Consider the following 17,487-nt stretch of genomic DNA (forward strand, 5'->3'; position numbering starts at 1 on the left):
TTAGGGGCTGGCACAATGGCTCAGTGGGTCACCAAGCCCGATGACTTGGATCTGATCTGCGAATCCACATGATATTGAGAACTGACTACCAAAAGTCATCTCTGGCCTCCACATGCATTCTATGGCATGTACACACACATACATTAAAAAAAAAAATAGCAGCTAGGTAGAGGGCTCATGGGTAAAATGCTTACTGTGTCAGCATAAGGACCTGAGTTCAGTCCTCACAATGTGTATGAAAACTGGGTGTGTGGGCTGGAGAGATGGCTCAGCAATTAAGAGCATTGGCTGCTCTTGCAGAGGTCCACCCAGGTTCCGATTCCAGCATCCACATGGAAGCTCATGACCATCCATAACTCTGGTTCCAGGGGATCCAACACCTTCTCCTGGCCTCCACAGGCACCAGCATGCATATGGTGCACAAATATACACTCATGAAAACACTTACACACGTAAAATAAAAGTAAGTAAAATTTCAAAACAGGACAACAACAAAAACAAACAAACAAAAACAAAGCAGGTGTGGTGGTGAGCAACTGTTGTCCCAGCTCTGGGGGAGGTGGAGGATCCCTGAGGCTCTCAGGCCAGCCACTGTCATTGGTAAGCTCCAGGTTCAGTGAAAGATTATCTCAAAAATAAGGTGAAGAGTGATAGAGTAAAGCTCCTGATGTCACCTTCTACATGTGCACCCCCCAACATACATACTCATAATGTCAGCCACGTGATCGTAGCATATGTTCATGATGTGCTCTTTCACTGGTCCATTCGGGTTGCCTTTGCAACCTCCCTGCCCAAAGCACTGGTCCTGGCAGGTGACGGAGCCTTTATTTCTGAAGGCTTGGGGTATTAGGGACCCTGATTGCATTGGGTTCTTGGGGTCTCCCATTAGCTGTGACATAGAGAATGGAAGTGCCCCAAGAGGCCAAGAGGCCCTCTCATACGCCAGGCATGGTCTCCTGTATTTGTTTTTGTTTTTTTGAGACAGGGTTTCTCTGTGTAACAGCCCTGGCTGTCCTGGAACTCACTTGTAGACCAGGCTGGCTTCGAACTCACAGAGATCCACCTGCTTCTGCCTTCTGAGTGCTGGGATTAAAGGCATTGCGCCACCACACCTGGCCCCGAACCCATTCTTTCTCATTCCTATAGACAGCATCAATTTGCCATCCCTTTGATGGTTGGGATCAATCCCCCTTCCACAAAGGTCTTCCTTGGCTGGGGACTCAGGGCCAGAGTGGCATGCATTTATGCTCCAAATAATAAAAACATCATGGCTTGGTGTCAAATCTGAAACTCCCTAGGTCATGGGATGAGTATGTAGTCTAGTTGGTAGAGTGCTTGCTTAGCATATGTGAGACTCTGGGTTCCATCCCTAGTATCAAAAAAAATCAAGTATGGTAGTGTATGCCTATAATCCCAGCACTCAGGAGGTAGAGACAGGAGTATCAGAAGTTCAAGGTAATCCTTGGCTACATGGTGAGTCGGAGGCCAGCCTGGAGTCTTATTGGGAGTTGGGGAAAGAAGGAAAAGAAAGGTAAGAAAGAAACCCACCAGATCAGCAGGGACAGAAATGAGCATTTTTGTCAGTAGTTGTTAAAGGGACATGTCCATGTATCACGGCCATGTCCACCCTGGTTCCTGGACCCCAGCATCCTGTCTAGGGAGACAGCTGCCCACCCTGGACACTGCATTAGAACATTAGACCTTGCCAGCCCCACAAAGCATTGCCACTGGCTGATCCCATCACAAGGTCTTCAGAAGGCCACCCCACTATTTGGTCAGGCTTGCTGTTCCTGTGGCCGTGGCCAGGGTGGTTGTGATGGGTGGACAGCAGGTACAGTGACAGCCCTCATGGTGGCCATGGTGGCTGGGTTAGTTACTTGTCTCATGGCTGTGACAAAATGCCTGACGAAGGCCACTTAAAGGAAGGGGAAGGGTTGCTGTGGCTTGCAGTTTGAAAGATACAGTCCATCGTGGCAGAGAAGGCATGACCTCAGGATCATGAGCTGGTGTCAGAAAGCAGAGAGAGAAGAGAACTTTGTTCAGCTCAGCCCATGGCATTGATGTCACCCACGTTCAGGGTGGGTTTTACCATCTCATTTAACCCCATCTAGATACTCTCTCACAGACATGGCCACCATGAGTCTAAACCCCGTCTACTTGACAATCAAGATTGGCTATCAGCAGGCCTGGGGAAGTGGTTCAATGAGTAAAACACTTGCCAAGCAAGTATGAGGATATGAGTTCAAACCCCAGAACTCATAAAAAACCAGCACAGTAGTGCACATCTGTAATCCACCTGCCTCTACCTCCAGAGTGCTGGGATTAAAGACATGTGCCACCACACCAGGCTCAGAGGTTAAGAGTTCTTTCTGCTCTTCCAGAGGACCCAAGTTCAGTTTCCAGCACCCACATCAGGTGGCTCACAACTGCTTGTAACTTTAACTTTAGGAAATGGGATGCCCTCTGTTTCTGCGAGTGAGAGTGCACACACACACACACACACACACACACACACACACACACACACACACTGAAAAATAGATTAGGTATCATTATGGCTGTGATGTTTGTGGCCTTAAAGATAATGATGTGGAAGGCTGGGGCCCTAGTCGTCAACAGTGGCTGTGGTGGTGGCAGATGGCTCCCCTGTGCACTGGCCACAGCCTGAGTGTGCTCACTAGTCTCTCCTGGTGTCTCCCCACTTAGCGGTAGAGGAGCCTGTGCCAGATGACCGCTACCATGCCATCTACTTTGCCATGCTGCTGGCTGGTGTGGGCTTCCTACTACCATACAACAGCTTCATCACTGATGTGGACTATCTTCACCACAAGTACCCAGGTGAGTCCCTCTGCCATCTGCACTGCCCTCAAAGGCAGCTCAGTACCCTCTGCCTGGGCCAGGGCCTTCTGGGAATCCCAAGGGGTGGGCTCCTGCTTGGAGATGTTGTATGGAGAGAACTTTGGATGTGGTTTTTGGGGACCCAGCAGGGAACTGTACCAAGCTGGGTGGATGAGTAACTGTGGCGTGGCCTTTATCTGGAGAATGTAGTTGTTACTTTCTTGTGGCTATGGTAAAAGGCCTGGCAAAAGCCACTGAAGGGAGAGAGGGACTTGTTCTGACTTACGGTTTGCTGGATGTGGTCCACCCTGAGAGAGAAGACTGGGAAGGCTTGGTGGAGGGAGTGGGGGGCTGGCTGGTCACATTGTAGTCACACTCCGGAAGCAGAGAGCGAGCTGGAAGTGGTTCCCCCTGTAAAATCCCAAGACCCTCCCTGGTGACTGACATCCTCCAGTGGGGCTCCACCCCCTAAAGGGTCTGCAGCCTTCTCAAACAGCATCACCGGCTGGGGACCAAGTGTTCCAGCGTGTGAGCCCATGGGGACATTTCACATTTGAACCTCGACAGGGAAGAAAGGTAGGCTATGGACCTACGTGTGGAGGCTGAGTTACCCAGGGACCAACATGGCAGGCCGAGGGACAACTGTCAAGTTTGGGAATCTCCTCTCCTCAGGGTAGCCACTGATTCACTCTGAGCAATCAGCCCCTGGGGGAGAGTGAAGAGCCCTTGCAGGGGTGAGTGCCGAGGTTGGAAGTCCCAGTCACTGTCCCTCTCATATCCAGGGACCTCCATTGTGTTCGACATGAGCCTCACCTATATCTTGGTGGCGTTGGCGGCTGTGCTTCTAAACAACGTTGTGGTGGAGAGGCTGAACCTGCACACTAGGATCACCACAGGTATTCAAAGCTACCCTGTGCTGTCCCCTCCCAGAGGCTCCAAGCGCCTCCGAGCCCATGGCACCTGCCCACCCAGCTTCCTAGCCTTGTCTGTGAAACACATGCTTTTTCCTTATTTTTAATAATTTATTTTATGTACATTGGTGTGAAGGAGTCATATCCCCTGGAACTAGAATTACAGACAGTTGTGAGCTGACATATGGGTGCTGGGAATTGAACCCAGGTCCTCTGGGAGAGCAGCCAGTGCTCCCAACTGCTGAGTGATCTCTCCAGCTCCACACGTGCTATTTCTAGACCACTGTGGGCTTTGCGCATGGAAGTCAGCATCAGGCCACTTGCCAGTACAATGGCAAACGCTTCCACAGGCTCTTGTGACCCCTAAGTTACAGCCCTAGATCCCTACATAAGCTCTCCCCTCTGTCCATCCCCCTGCACAGTGGCTTGCAGCTTCAAGGCTCAGCTCCGATGACTACTCCTCCAGAAAGCCCTCAGAATTTCCCTGTAGACTCTCCTGGAGTCTTCTACCTACCTAATATTCTGGGGACAGGTAGCCACAGTGTCTGAGACATAGCTCTCTGGAAAGTGGGGTGAGGCGAGGAGCGCCCACCTGGCGCTCACCGTGACCCTCACGACTTCTCTGCTCCCTGCAGGCTACCTCCTCGCCTTGGGTCCCTTGCTCTTTATCAGCATATGTGATGTGTGGCTTCAACTCTTCTCTCACGACCAGGCTTACGCCATCAACCTGGCCGCTGTGGGTACTGTGGCCTTTGGATGCACAGGTAGGGAGTGGGGCCAGGATGCACCAGAAGGGCTAAGCCTAAGTGTTCTGTAGCCCTGTTGTACAGGTAACACACTCTACAAGGTGAGTCAGTCCAGGTGCTGGCCGTGTGTCTATGAATACACCAGAGCACGTGTACACACCACACACATGCACACACAGGCACCAAGGTGACTCTCATGTGGCACAGGTTTGGAGTGCAGCCCCCTGGTTTTCTTGAACTCCAGATTCTCCTGTCTCTACCTCCTTCATGCTAGGATCACGAGCATGCACCCCCACACCCATATCATGGAGTGCTGGGCACAGAACCCAGGGCATCATGGATGCCAGGCAACCTCTTGTACTAGCTAAGCTCACTCCCTCTTTTTTACTGAGACAGTCTCGAGCAGTCCAGGCTGGCTTTGAACCCCTAATCCTGCTGCCTCCAGTTCCCAAGTATTGACATTATGTGTGTACATCCACACACTCAGCTCTCCCTTGCTTTTTTGGGGGGCGGGGGGTAGGGGTGGGTTTGAGACAGGGTTTCTCTGTGTAGCTTTGCGCCTTTCCTGGAACTCACTTTGTAGCCCAGGCTGGCCTCGAACTCACAGAGATCCGCCTGGCTCTGCCTCCCGAGTGCTGGGATTAAAGGCCTGCACCACCACCGCCCGGCTCTCCCTTATTTTTACTACATGGTCCAACCCCATCAGAAATGGGGCAGGAGCTGTGTTCCATACAGCCACTCAGAGATTTAGGTTGACAGCCCCATTTCAACCGATAGCCTCTACCATCACTACTGGAAAAAAAGGCTGAGAGTAAGTTTGCCCTGTGTCATCCAGCAAGGGACAGGTATCATCTCCACTTGCATCAGACAGCACTTGTCAGTGGCCTTGAACCCCAGGGGCAGGGGGGTGGCTGCTCTGTGTGCTATGTTCAGGGCAACACTGTTTCCTTCCCGTGTTGCTGTGTTAAGTCTCACCGCCGCTCTAGTGTTAGGCTCTCTGGGCACCTGTCCTCCAGTGCCAACACAGCACGGGCGGTCCACATTGCCTCTGTGTCAAACGATACCTGACCACTTCCTCCCTCTCTCTCTTAAGTGCAGCAATCTAGCTTCTATGGCTACACAGGATTACTGCCCAAGAGGTACACGCAGGGGGTGATGACTGGAGAGAGTGAGTATCGAGACCCCCAGGGGCCTCAGTCTGGGAAGCCTACCGGGCATGCCCTAGTTAGGGAAGTGTGCCAGAAAGCTCTACACATGCTGGATTGGGGGTGGTGACTGTCGATGGCAAGGGATGGCCCGACAGGCGGGAGGGCCACGTGTGCACACCTATGTGTGCCTGGGTCCTAGAGGGTGGAATTCCTTTGGAGCATGAGAGCCACAGTTCCAGTGAGTGTGCAGTTGGGGATATTTGCGTACCCACTGTGATTTTTTTCCAGAGAGATGTAATCAAATGTCTGCTCGCTCCAGATAAGACACCATTGGTATACCAAAACCCAAGCCACCCAGGCTAGCTTTGCGGCCCCTGTGAGTTTGTTAGGACTGACTTACAGGAGCATCACCGTGTTAATTCGGGGAAACTGTGCCTGGGCTCCTGGCAGAGCCTGCAGACAGCTCTGCTGCTGGCGGGAGACTCTCCTCCCCCCAGCGAGTGTGACTACTGCTTGGATAACCTTCCGGAGGGGCCTTGAGAATCTCATGTGGTTCAGCTAGACTTTTAATCTTTATTTCTTGAGTCTTTTGAACCTCCCTCCTTCCTTTAGGAGGGAGTGTTTCAATTTTAGAAATTTGCAAAATTGTGTGTCTGTGTGTGCACTCAGGACCAAATCCTCCTCAAATTCCCCCTATCCAGCGCCACCAGACACCCTTGCTTATCACTCTGCTACTTAAACCCTTTTGTCTGCCAAGGCACACCCCAGATGCCCCTTTCTGATACCCAGCACCCTTGCACAAGTCTGAAATTTACCCAATGTCCAGACCTCAAAAGACCTCTGGACATGCCCTCCAGGAGGACTCCAAGTGTGTCCCATCCCACCCTCTATTCCATAGCTGGTCACAACCCAGCAAAAAGCTGGGCCCAACCATCATCATCCTCAGGGGCTGCTCTCTGAATCTTGGCTTCTTCTGCAATGTATTGCCTGGAACATCAAACCACACCACCTAGAGCTGACTTCTGGAAGGTGGTCAGCACACAGGTGGCTTTGCAAGCCAGCAGATTTTTGTTGTTGTTGTTTTGAGAGAGGGTCTCATATAGCTCAGGCTGGCTTCAATATAGCTGAGGATGACCTTGAACTTGTGATCTTCTTGTTTCCAACTCCCAAGTGTTGGGATTCCAGGCATGTGCCATCTCTCTCTCTCTCTTTCTTCTTCTTCTTCTTCTTCTTCTTCTTCTTCTTCTTCTTCTTCTTCTTCTTCTTCTTCTTCTTCTTCTTCTTCTTCTTCTCCTCCTCCTCCTCCTCCTCCTCCTCCTCCTCCTCCTCTTCCTTCTTCTTCTTCTTCTTCTTCTCCTTCTTCTCCTTCTTCTCCTTCTTCTTCTTCTGTTTTTTCGAGACAAGGGTTTCTCTATGTAGCTGTGTAGCTTTGGTGCTGTCCTGGATCTCGCTCTGTAGACCAGGCTGGCCTCGAACTCACAGAGATTCACCTGGCTCTGCCTCCCAAGTGCTGGGATTAAAGGAGTGTGCCACCACCACCTGGCCTCACCACACTCTCTTTACCAAGGGTTGGAAGTAGAACCCAGGACATCACACATGTTTAATAAGCACTCTACCAACTGAGCCACATTCCTAACCCAAACCAGTAGATTTTGTGGTGGAATCAGTGTGGCTAGCCCATCAGGATGGTGTTGGTGTACTGATTTGGTAGCCAAGAGCCCCTCAAAACAGACTTACTTAGAGCCCTGCCCATCTCCATCAGCTCATGGCGGACATGACTAGTCTTGCCCCACACTGCTCTGCAGCTGTAGGTTCACTTAAGCAAAACTCTACCTGCTCTCTGCTGCAGTCCTGCCTGCCTTGACCCTGACACCCTCCTCCAGCCGGTCCCTGCTGGGGGTGGGGGTGGGAACCTTTCGGTGTTTCACACACCCTTATGACTGTTATTCACTTGGAGTGCTCACTCTCAGTCTGTGTGCCTGGCTCTCCAGTCCCCTCGCAGGGAACGCTACTCTGATCCTTCCCCTCTGGACACGTCTTCTGCCACAGTGTACACCCTGTACCACTGTTGTGTGTTTCCATGGCTTATCTGTGGCCTCTCTCCATTAAGCCTAGGAAGGCAGGGCCTTGTGTCCTCCCTGTGGAGTACCTCAGGGCAGGATACCCAGCAAAAGCTCAGTGATGCTGCCCCTGGTGTGAAATGATGGGGGGAGGGGGTTGGTGAGAGCAGCAGCAGTCCTGGGCTGAAGCAGGCTGTATGGGCAGACAGGCAGTGAGTCCAGGAGTGGGTGGGGCTTGTGAGATCAGGCTCAGCTGGGCTGGGGGTCGGGAGATAAGACATAGGGGTGAGGGGCTTCAAGTGGTTGGGGAGAAGTTGGGGCCTTGGACAGGATGGCGGGTGGGGCCTGGTAGGACGGTAGACCAGGTACTGTGGATTGGGACTGGGTAGGACTCAGTGAGGGCAGACTGGTGGTGGATGGGATGGAGTGGGGGTAGGGGTGGCGTGGGTGAGAGAGGCCTTGGGAATGCTCAGTAGCCACTGCCTCACCTCCAGGCACCGCAGGGGTGATGATCTCTCTGAGCCGGATCCTCACTAAACTGCTGCTCCCGGATGAGCGGGCCAGCACCATCATCTTCTTCCTGGTCTCCGCGGGCCTGGAGCTGCTGTGCTTCCTGTTGCACCTGCTGGTGCGGCGCAGCCGATTTGTGCTCTACTACACCACACGGCCCCGCGACAGCCGCCCCATCCGGGCAGGTTACCGAGTGCACCACGATGTCGCATCAGGAGACATCCACTTTGTAAGTGCCGTGGCCTGGCCTGGCCTCATTCTCCCACACAGGTGTCTGAAGAGTTCCTCGTTGGCCCCATGATCTCAGGCTGCAGGCTTGCTTCTGTACTCTGAGACATTCCATCCTGTGGGCTGTTTCAGCCTTCCAGGGCACCATGGATAGACTGTGGCCTTCCACCAGCTGTGGCATCCCACATCTGTGGCCCAAGGCTCTCTTCAGCTCCTGTGACCCACCTGCTAGGACACCCTGTTGGGACAGCAGGAGGTGATTTTTTTTAGCTATGGCCGGAGAGAAGAGCCCAGGGTGTGTGGCAGATCTCCAAAGCCTGATAGGGGAGAACCCCAGGGCCATGAAAGTGGGGTCCAAAGAAGTCCAATAGATGGAAGGCAAGGGAATCCTGTGATGAACTCCCTTCCATCACAGCTCAGGGGTGCCTCTCTGTGAGGCACAGATCACCCAGCACAGACCATTGCTCCAAGGGTGGCCTCAATACCCACTCCTGGAGTGGTTGGCTGTAGCCTGGGAAGGCCAATTCACAGTTCTGGAAAGCTAGAGTGCCCTCTGGTGGTTATATGCTGCATACCACCTCCGCTCTCACCCACCTCAGGGCTCAGAGGAGGCTACCCATGGTGACTGCAAGCTGGGTGGTGACTGCTTGTCCCTTGACAAGTGCACACAGTAGGTGCTGACTGAATGTCTAGATGACTGTGGCTATACCATTTGCCCTGGGTACCTGGCCCATGACTCCCATCATCCCCTTCTACCCAGGAGCACCAAACTCCATCCCTGTCCAGCAGCAGGTCCCCGAAGGACAGCCCAGTCCATGAGGTGGCCCACAGCAACAGTGGGGCCTACATGCGTTTTGATGTGCCTCAGCCACGAGTCAAACGAAACTGGCCCACCTTCAGAGGTCAGTATGAGGCACTGTGGGGCTGTCACCCAGGCTTGAGTCAGCAGGGGACCCGTGAGCACCACCCTCTAACACGCCTCGATTCCCCTAGCCCTGCTGTTGCACCGGTACGTCGTGGCACGGGTCATCTGGGCCGACATGCTGTCCATTGCGGTAACCTACTTCATTACACTGTGCCTGTTTCCTGGCCTGGAGTCCGAGATCCGCCACTGCGTGCTGGGCGAGTGGTTGCCCATCCTGGTCATGGCTGTGTTCAACCTGTCAGACTTTGTGGGCAAGGTGAGACACAGAGTGGCTTTGGGGAGTCCCAGGAAGGCTCTGGTCTTTCTGGGGCAACCCCAGACTGAGGGTTCATGTGAGTTCCAGGTGGGGAGGGTGGAAGCCATGGAGTACCGGCATCTCTAACCCTGACCTGTATAGGCGTCAAATGCATTTCAGGCTAGAATCAACCCCAGTTCTCCTGCCTCACGGTCACTAGTGGATCCCTCTGAGGATGATACAGGCACAGGCTGCCAGCTGAGCAGCACATCTGTCACACAAGTAGATGGGATTGGTGATCAGAGGCGGAATGGGACACCAGCCACCCTGAAGCTCAGATGAGCCACGTCTCTTTGTGGCCAGTTTTGCTGTTACTGTGTTTTATGGAGTATGGAGGATGAGACCCAGGGCCTTGCCCTTGTCAGGCAAGCATTCGACCACTGAGCCACCCCACCCCCTCAGAAATGCTCTAGAATCCCCCAGTGAGGTGTTGGGGGAGTGGCTCAGCAGCAGAGTGCTTGCCTAGCACATTCCAGGTCTCATCCCCCATCACCAGTACTGAAGAGGGAAAAAAGTACATGCAATGCTTTGGAGGGCCTTGCAGAGTGAGCTGGATGGAGCCACAGGTGCCGGGGGACAGGCTGTAGCTTGAGCGTCTGGTAGAGAGGCAGGCTCCTGGCTCGGTGGGCGACTCACACTCGCTGCTCCCTGCAGATCCTGGCGGCCTTACCCGTGGACTGGCGGGGCACTCATCTGCTGGCCTGTTCTTGCCTTCGCGTGGTCTTCATCCCCCTCTTCATCCTGTGTGTCTACCCCAGTGGCATGCCTGCCCTCCGCCACCCTGCCTGGCCCTGTGTCTTCTCGCTGCTCATGGGCATCAGCAATGGCTACTTTGGCAGTGTGCCCATGATCCTGGCAGCCGGTAAAGTGAGCCCCAAGCAGCGGGAACTGGCAGGTAAGACTCACTGGCCTCAGGGACCTAGTGCCCTTCTAGAAAGGAAATTGAGGCCTGGAGAAGCCAAGAGCAGCCAGTGAGTGAGAAAATATATTTGGTCCCAAGGGTTAAGTGAAGGAAGTTGTAGGTATAAGGACATCTATAAGTAACGTCTTTATTTCATCCATTCATTCATTCTGCTGCTACTCGGGAAGCCTGTATGTCCAGCACTCTCCTGGGCAGTGGAGACATGATGCTGCCCACATTTGCAGGGTTACAGTCCTGAGATGGAGACAGCCAATAAACAGAGAGATAACAAACAGATGTGATATGTTTCACGGTGGTAAGTCCTAGGAGTTATGTTAGTTTGAGAAGTAGGGGCAGATACAGGGATTGGGGGGCTATGGTATAATGAGAACAATCTTGCAAGATTTTACCGAGGAGGTGGCTTTTGAGCAAAATCCTGGAGGAAGAAGTGAGGGAGACGGGTACAGGAAGCTGCCAGAAATGGCATCCAAGCAGAAGGAGCCATATGTGCAAAGGTCCCGAGCACCTGCCTTTGATCTCCCAGTGAGGCCAGGTGGAGGCCAGGTGGACGGAGCGGGAGCAGACAGCAATGAGAAGGTTATTCAGAAACGTCTGCAGTGGTTCAGGCCTGAGGACAGGCTTGTGTGGGTGTGGGGGAAGGGCTGATATCAGAGCCTGTCTCAGTGGTTCTCAGGGTTAGCTGATAGATGGAGAGATGAGGTCTAAGAGAGTCAGACTCCCAGTTTTGGGGCCTCCTGCTGAAGGTGAAGCTGGTATTGCCATGGACTGGTAGGAAAGTGAAGGAAGGGGCATCCAGGTCAGATGTGGGGGCATACTGAATTGTCCCCAAGAAGAAGACAGCTGGAAGCAGGAGGCAATAGATAAAAATGGAAAGAAGCCAGGCCTGATGGGTGCAGGCCTGTCATCTAGCTCCTCAGGAGGCTAAGGCAGGAGGATTCCTGATTTGAGGTAAATGAGAATGCTTTCAAAATAAAAAAAGTAAAAAGAGGCCAGAAAATATAGCTCAGTGGTAGAGCCCCTGCCTAGAATCCCCCAGTGAGGGGCTGGGGTGTGACTCAGTGGTAGAGCACCTGCCTAGAATCCCCCAGTGAGGGGCTGGGGTGTGGCTCAGTGGTAGAGCACCTGCCTAGAATCCCCCAGTGAGGGGCTGGGGTGTGGCTCAGTGGTAGATAATTGGCTTTGCTTGTGAAAGGCTACACATTCTATCTTTAAGACTGGGAAGGGGCTGGAGAGATGGCTCAGCCATTAAAGGCTAGGCTCACAACCAAAAATATAAGACTGGGAAAAAAGAAAGGAAGAAAGGAAGAAAGAAAGAAAGGAAGGAAGGAAGGAAGGAAGGAAGAAAGAAAGAAAGAAAGAAACAAAGAAACAAAGAAACAAAGAAACAAACAAAGAAACAAAGAAAAGGAGAGAGGGGGGAGGGAGGAAGGATTGGAGAGAAGGAAGAGAATGAAGAAGGAAGGGAAGAGAAGGGAGAGAAGTAGGCAAGACCTCAGGGACTCCAGTGAGATCACTCCTAAAAGACCCAAAATTGAGACAGTGGGTTTCTAGGGAGGAGTATTTAACACAGGATGCTTTTGGGCACTGACAGTTGTCACCATAGTGCACACCCGAGAAGCCATGGCCACAGAAATTGTCCAGCACAGTGTGGCCTCGGCTCCCATGGCTGCTCTTCGCCCCTTACTCAGGTCAGGTCGCTCTTGCCCACAGGAAACACCATGACCGTGTCCTATATGTCGGGGCTGACCCTGGGCTCTGCTGTTGCCTACTGCACCTACAGCCTCACCCGTGACGCCCACAGCAGCTGCTTCCAAACAGCCACCGCCAATGACTCCATCCCCGTCGGCCCCTGAGCCAGGCCCACCTGACCCTGCCCACTGCCCAGGGAGGGCTGCTCAGGCCAGCCCCCCCAAGGCCTGAGGACTCTCCCCACCCTTGCCTCAGTGCCTGCGGGGTCCTGGCCGCCTCCTAAGCCACTAAAGCCACCTCGCCACTTCGTTCCAGCTGTCCGCTGCAGGTGGAACATGTCTTCACCACCCTGGACACCGCCCACCCATGTGTTCTGTGTTTGGTCAGACGCCTGCCCTTCATCCCCTACGTCCAGAGGCCCAACATTTGTCCTGTCAGCATGATGGGGTTATTCAGACTTAAAGCCCTCCAGAATGGCTGACCACAAGTCTGAGTGACTCCCTTCCCTATGACCCCACTGTGGGGTCTGCCGCAAAGGTCCCATGGTCTTCAATGTGGTTTTCACTTATTGGGTAGGTGGTACATCCTCATGAGTGTTAGAAATCTTGAAGGAAAGGGACAGTCCCTGGTCCCATTTTCTCCCCTTCTTAGACACTTAGACACTACACACACACACACACACACACACACACACACACACACACACACACAGCATTAAGTGTGGAAAACTCACTCCTGGGTCTACACAGGCTTCCCGTAGTCATAGCTGCAGAGCTGACCTGGGTGTACCCACCTGAGGTGGAGGATTTCACCCACGCACGCCCCTAGAGCACAGGCTAAGGGTCATGCTTAACAGGGAGGTCCTCCCATTTCCTCCCCAACACCACTCAACCTATCCATAATGCAGGGACAGCCGAGATCCACTCTTGGCCTAGGCCACCCTGCCCCTGTCCATTGAGAATCAATTAGTAACGTGACCCACTTGAAACCCTGGCAAATGGCAGTGAGCTGGAGAGTGGGGTCACTGGGTGGTGGGGATGGCTGTGGGGCCTCTGGCCAAAGATGGCTTTTGCTGAACCAGGACACTTGCCTCTCTCCACACTCTGGCCCCAGCTGTGACCACCCTGTGCCAACCCTGCTGTGTCCCGTCTACCTGTGTGTCCTCTGACTACCGCACTGGCCATTAAAGATGGCAGAGACTGCCCACTGCTGTCCCTCATGAGGTGTTTGTGGGGGGAGTGGGGGGAACTGAGCCACTGGGGGTAGGGTGGGGAGATTAAAATGGGGTCCTGGTGGATTAAGTCTTCTCCACAATGCTGAGACCTTTGTGGCCCCACCTATGAAGCAGCCCCACCTGCCCTGAGCTAGGTGTTTTTTTTTTTTTTTTTTTTTTTTTTTTTTTTTTTTTTTTTTCGAGACAGGGTTTCTCTGTGGAGTTTTGCGCTTTTCCTGGATCTCTCTCTGTAGACCAGGCTGTCCTTGAACTCACAAAGATCCGCCTGCCTCTGCCTCCCAAGTGCTGGGATTAAAGGTGTGCACCACCACCGCCCGGTGACTAGGTGTTCTTAGAGCGGATGGTTGGTCAGGGGCCTGTTCTTCGTGCCTAGTGCTGACCATCTGGAGCTTGCACTGGCCCTTAGTGACCATTGGCCCCATGAGGATTCCCATCTGGTGCATTGGAAGAAGAGCTCAGAAGAAAGTGATTTGGTCCAGGAGGCGGGTTGCTCAGGAATGGAGTCTTCCTGTTGCAGTCTATCCAGCTCTGATGATGATTTGGAGATTCTGTCTCTCTCCTCTCCTCTCCCCTCCCCTCCCTTCCCCCTTCCTCCCCCCCCCTCTGTGTTATGCACGTATATGTGCAGAGGCCAGAGGAAGACCCAAACATCTACTGTCACATCCCCTCTGCCTTCCTTATCTAGTCTCTCACCACAGCTGCTCCTCAACATTTTAGGCTAGACTGGCTGGCCAGCAAGCTCCTGGAATCCTCCCATTACCACCCACTGGCCATACTCTTTTTTTGTTTTGTTTTGTTTTTTTGAGTTCTGGGGATTTGAACTCAGTCCTCATGCTTGTATAGCGCTCACTGAGCCACCTTCCCAGGACCAGAAGCATCCTTTCACTGTTCCGTTCCTGGAGACCCAAGGAATGGGCTGGGAAAATGGAGCGTTGGAGGAGGGCCACCTCAGTCCTATAGCCTCTGGCACTCACATGGTGTGCAACCCTTGTGGGTCCTAGCTGGGCAGCCTTATGAATCAAGACCTGGATGGTGGTGATGTCATAGGGGACCACCAGATGGCAACAGAGTGACTTCCCATTCACCACTTCACTCAGTTTCCCTGCTCAGCCTAACACTTGTCACCCCCCACCCCACCCCCAGCTGTGATGTAGAAAAGCCCAGAATGAGGGCTGCAGCTATCTATGCAGATTCACACTTGGGGGTGGTGATGGCCGGCATCCAGTCCCTCAACCCAGCTTCCACAGGGCGCAGAACTGTTACCGTGACCCATCCATGTGTGGGCGTCAGCCCACAGGCCGCAGGCCATCCTGCTTGCTTATTTGGCTCGAGTGGCTAGCCATGGAGGCCGCCCTCCCTTTCCCTGCCCTGTGATCCTGAGGGCACCACCATGCTTCTTGTTGCTTTCCTGGGATGGAACTCAGACAATTTACTGACAAACTCTCCATCCTGTAGCTCTTAATTTTTTTTTTTTTTCTTCAAGATGTACTTTGCCTGCATGTGTATCTGTGCACCAAGTGACCCCTGGTCAGAACAGGGTGTCAGGTCCCTTGGAACTGAGTTACGTACAGTTGTGACCTGCCATGTGGGTGCTGGGTACTGAGCCTGGACCTTCCACAAAGGCAACAAGTGCTCATAATGATTGAGCCAGCTCTCCAGCCCCTAGCTCTTGAATTTTAAACAAGACAGACTATCCCGGCTTCCAGAACTTTCTGAAATGCTTGACCTAGCCCATTCATCTCTGTGCCTAGTAGAGCAGCTCCAGGGTGCACCCTGGCTTTTGCCCCTGGCATGTGGGGCTCCTCCAAACCGACCCCACCATCCCAGGCTCCCAAATAAGACACTCCAAGCCAGAGTATTTTTCCAATTAAATTTTTTCTTTTCTTTCTTTTCTTTTCTTTTTTTTTTTTTTATGAAAAAGATCACACAGAATTTGCCAACAAACAAAATTCCAAAAGAAATGTTAAAAAAAAAAATCAGGAAACAGTAATTACTCCCCCCCCAAAACAAAACAAAACAAAACCGAAGTCTGGCTTTTCCTTCCTTCAAGATTGTCTGCTCAAAGCCTCCGGGGACCCCACTGGGGTCTGGCAGGCACAGGGGGGCTGGTTAAGTGCTTCGGGCTGAGCTGGGGGCTGGGCTTGGGGCCCCTCTGTCTATCTCCATCTCTCGTCCATTTGGGGCACATACAGTACACATGGGCAGGGGTGAGGGTGCAGGGGAGTTGGGGGGAGGCATAAAGCCGGTGCTAGACACTCACAATCTAACAGGAAATAAAAAATAATATTCTGCACGTCAGAATGTGTTTTTTTTTTTATAATTTCATAGCTATTTTTCACAGTTTTAAAAAGTTTATATATATATTTATATATATTTATCTTTATATATATAATTAAAAAGTTGACTCCATTTAAAGGTGTATGATACAGGGGCAGGCTACAATAAACTGTACAGGTAACCTTTCGGATCCTCCTAGTGGAGGGGGCCGGGCGGGCCGTGCCGGGCGTGGGCGCGGGTTTCAGCACCATTGGGGTTTTCTGTAGTGTAAGGGTCTGGGCTGGGGGGCCCACCAGGTATGGTGATGCTCCTGGGCTGCCCTCCCCTGCCTTGTTCCCCAAGTCCAGGCTGTCCTGAGAGGGTGGAGGCCGGGCATGCAGGCACCCAGATGCCCAGTGATTGGTGAAGCTGGCTGGCGTTGGGGCCCTCCGGCCCATGGTGGAAGGCCTTCGATGGGCTCCGTGCTGGGTGTGGCTGAACTCGATACCAAGCATCGGTTTGGGTCCTTGGAACTCTCCCTCACCCCATCCACAGAATCAAAGTCTACACAGGCCCAGAGCTCGGAGGGCAGCCTCATTAAGCGCATACAAAGTGCTGGAGGGAAGTCCCCTCTGAGATGACCCTGACGGGACAGCAGAGCCGGACCCTGATAGCTGGGTGTGGGGGGTGGGAGTGGGGGTGGGGGAGGTGTCTCAGCATGAGGGCACCAGGGGATGACCAGAAAGGGTCTAGAGATGTGTGCACATGTGCGCACACACGTGCATGCATACGGGCACACACATGTACACACTCGCACTTGCCTGGGGCGTCCACCTGGTCACATGCACACGCCCACGAGCACACTGGCATGCACACAACACACATGGTCCCGCGCCATGGCAGTGGTGGGGAGGGGTCTCTGTGGGCCCCGCTGGGTAGGGGGGCACTCAGCAGAGCACAGGCACGCCATCTGTAGAGAAGATCATGCCTGTGGTGGGCTCATAAGTGCCCGCGAGGTAGTACAGGCCCTCGCTGTCCTGGTACTTCTTGGTCTTTAGCATCTGCTCATACTGCTCCAGGCCCACCACCAGGCACTTGTGGGACACTGTCTGAACGTCGTTCTCATCCACATGGGAGGACTGGTACAGGGCACGCTGCGGGGACACAGTGTCGGTGTTAGGGACTGGAGAGAACCCTTCTGGATCAGGGGGACCCCAGGGTGCTTTAAGGGTACAGAGCTGGAGACCAAGATATGGCGATAGAGATGGAGAAAGATGGAAACAAAAGAGACAGAGCAAGTGTCGGAGAGACCGAGACTGAGAGAGACTAAGAGACAATGACAGAGAGACAGAGACCACAGGAGACGAAGAGAAAAGAGAAACAGAGATGGCAAGAGGAAACAGTGCCCCAAAGTAAGAATGGACATATGGCCTGTGCAGACTCCTTGGATTAAGGTCCTCATCTTACGAGCAGCAAGTTATGAGGACCCGAGTTCAGATCTCCAGAACTCACATAAGCAGCAGGTGGGGGTGTTAGCCCACCTGTAATTCCAGCCTCAGAAGACAGAGACAGGGGACCTCTGGAGCAAGCTGGCTAGTAAGATCTGGGTTTGACGATCAAGGAAGACTCCCAGTGCTGACCCTGGGCCTCCACCCACACCCACATGCACACGCACACTCCCCACCATGGGTGTGAACTTTTGTATATGCAGACACACAGAAAAGA

The 17,487-nt window shown here is 53.1% G+C and overlaps 2 protein-coding genes across 15 annotated transcripts in view; one reads left to right on the plus strand and one right to left on the minus strand.

The window, feature by feature from the left end:
• The window catches only part of Slc29a4 (solute carrier family 29 member 4), a 32,312-nt gene extending 18,802 nt beyond the window's left edge, over positions 1–13,510 (plus strand). For 4 of the 6 annotated variants that reach the window (XM_015986312.3, XM_042268600.2, XM_006992675.3 and 1 more), the window contains 9 exons: positions 2,707–2,838; positions 3,621–3,734; positions 4,385–4,513; positions 5,589–5,663; positions 8,198–8,442; positions 9,202–9,343; positions 9,435–9,622; positions 10,316–10,556; positions 12,294–13,510. In XM_015986312.3, the coding sequence (XP_015841798.1) occupies positions 2,707–2,838; positions 3,621–3,734; positions 4,385–4,513; positions 5,589–5,663; positions 8,198–8,442; positions 9,202–9,343; positions 9,435–9,622; positions 10,316–10,556; positions 12,294–12,436 (1,409 nt within the window). In that variant the 3' untranslated portion in view covers positions 12,437–13,510. The remainder of the gene's footprint in view (positions 1–2,706; positions 2,839–3,620; positions 3,735–4,384; positions 4,514–5,588; positions 5,664–8,197; positions 8,443–9,201; positions 9,344–9,434; positions 9,623–10,315; positions 10,557–12,293) is intronic. The other 2 variants (XM_076561349.1, XM_076561350.1) reach the window with 1 other exon arrangement.
• Positions 13,511–15,362: 1,852 nt separating this feature from the next.
• Positions 15,363–17,487, minus strand: part of Tnrc18 (trinucleotide repeat containing 18) — a 113,636-nt gene continuing 111,511 nt past the window's right edge. For all 9 annotated transcript variants that reach the window (XM_076561348.1, XM_076561346.1, XM_076561347.1 and 6 more), the window contains one exon: positions 15,363–16,916. In XM_076561348.1, the coding sequence (XP_076417463.1) occupies positions 16,710–16,916 (207 nt within the window). In that variant the 3' untranslated portion in view covers positions 15,363–16,709. The remainder of the gene's footprint in view (positions 16,917–17,487) is intronic.

This window comes from Peromyscus maniculatus, chromosome 23, assembly GCF_049852395.1.
Source record: "Peromyscus maniculatus bairdii isolate BWxNUB_F1_BW_parent chromosome 23, HU_Pman_BW_mat_3.1, whole genome shotgun sequence".
NCBI lineage: Eukaryota > Metazoa > Chordata > Mammalia > Rodentia > Cricetidae > Peromyscus > Peromyscus maniculatus.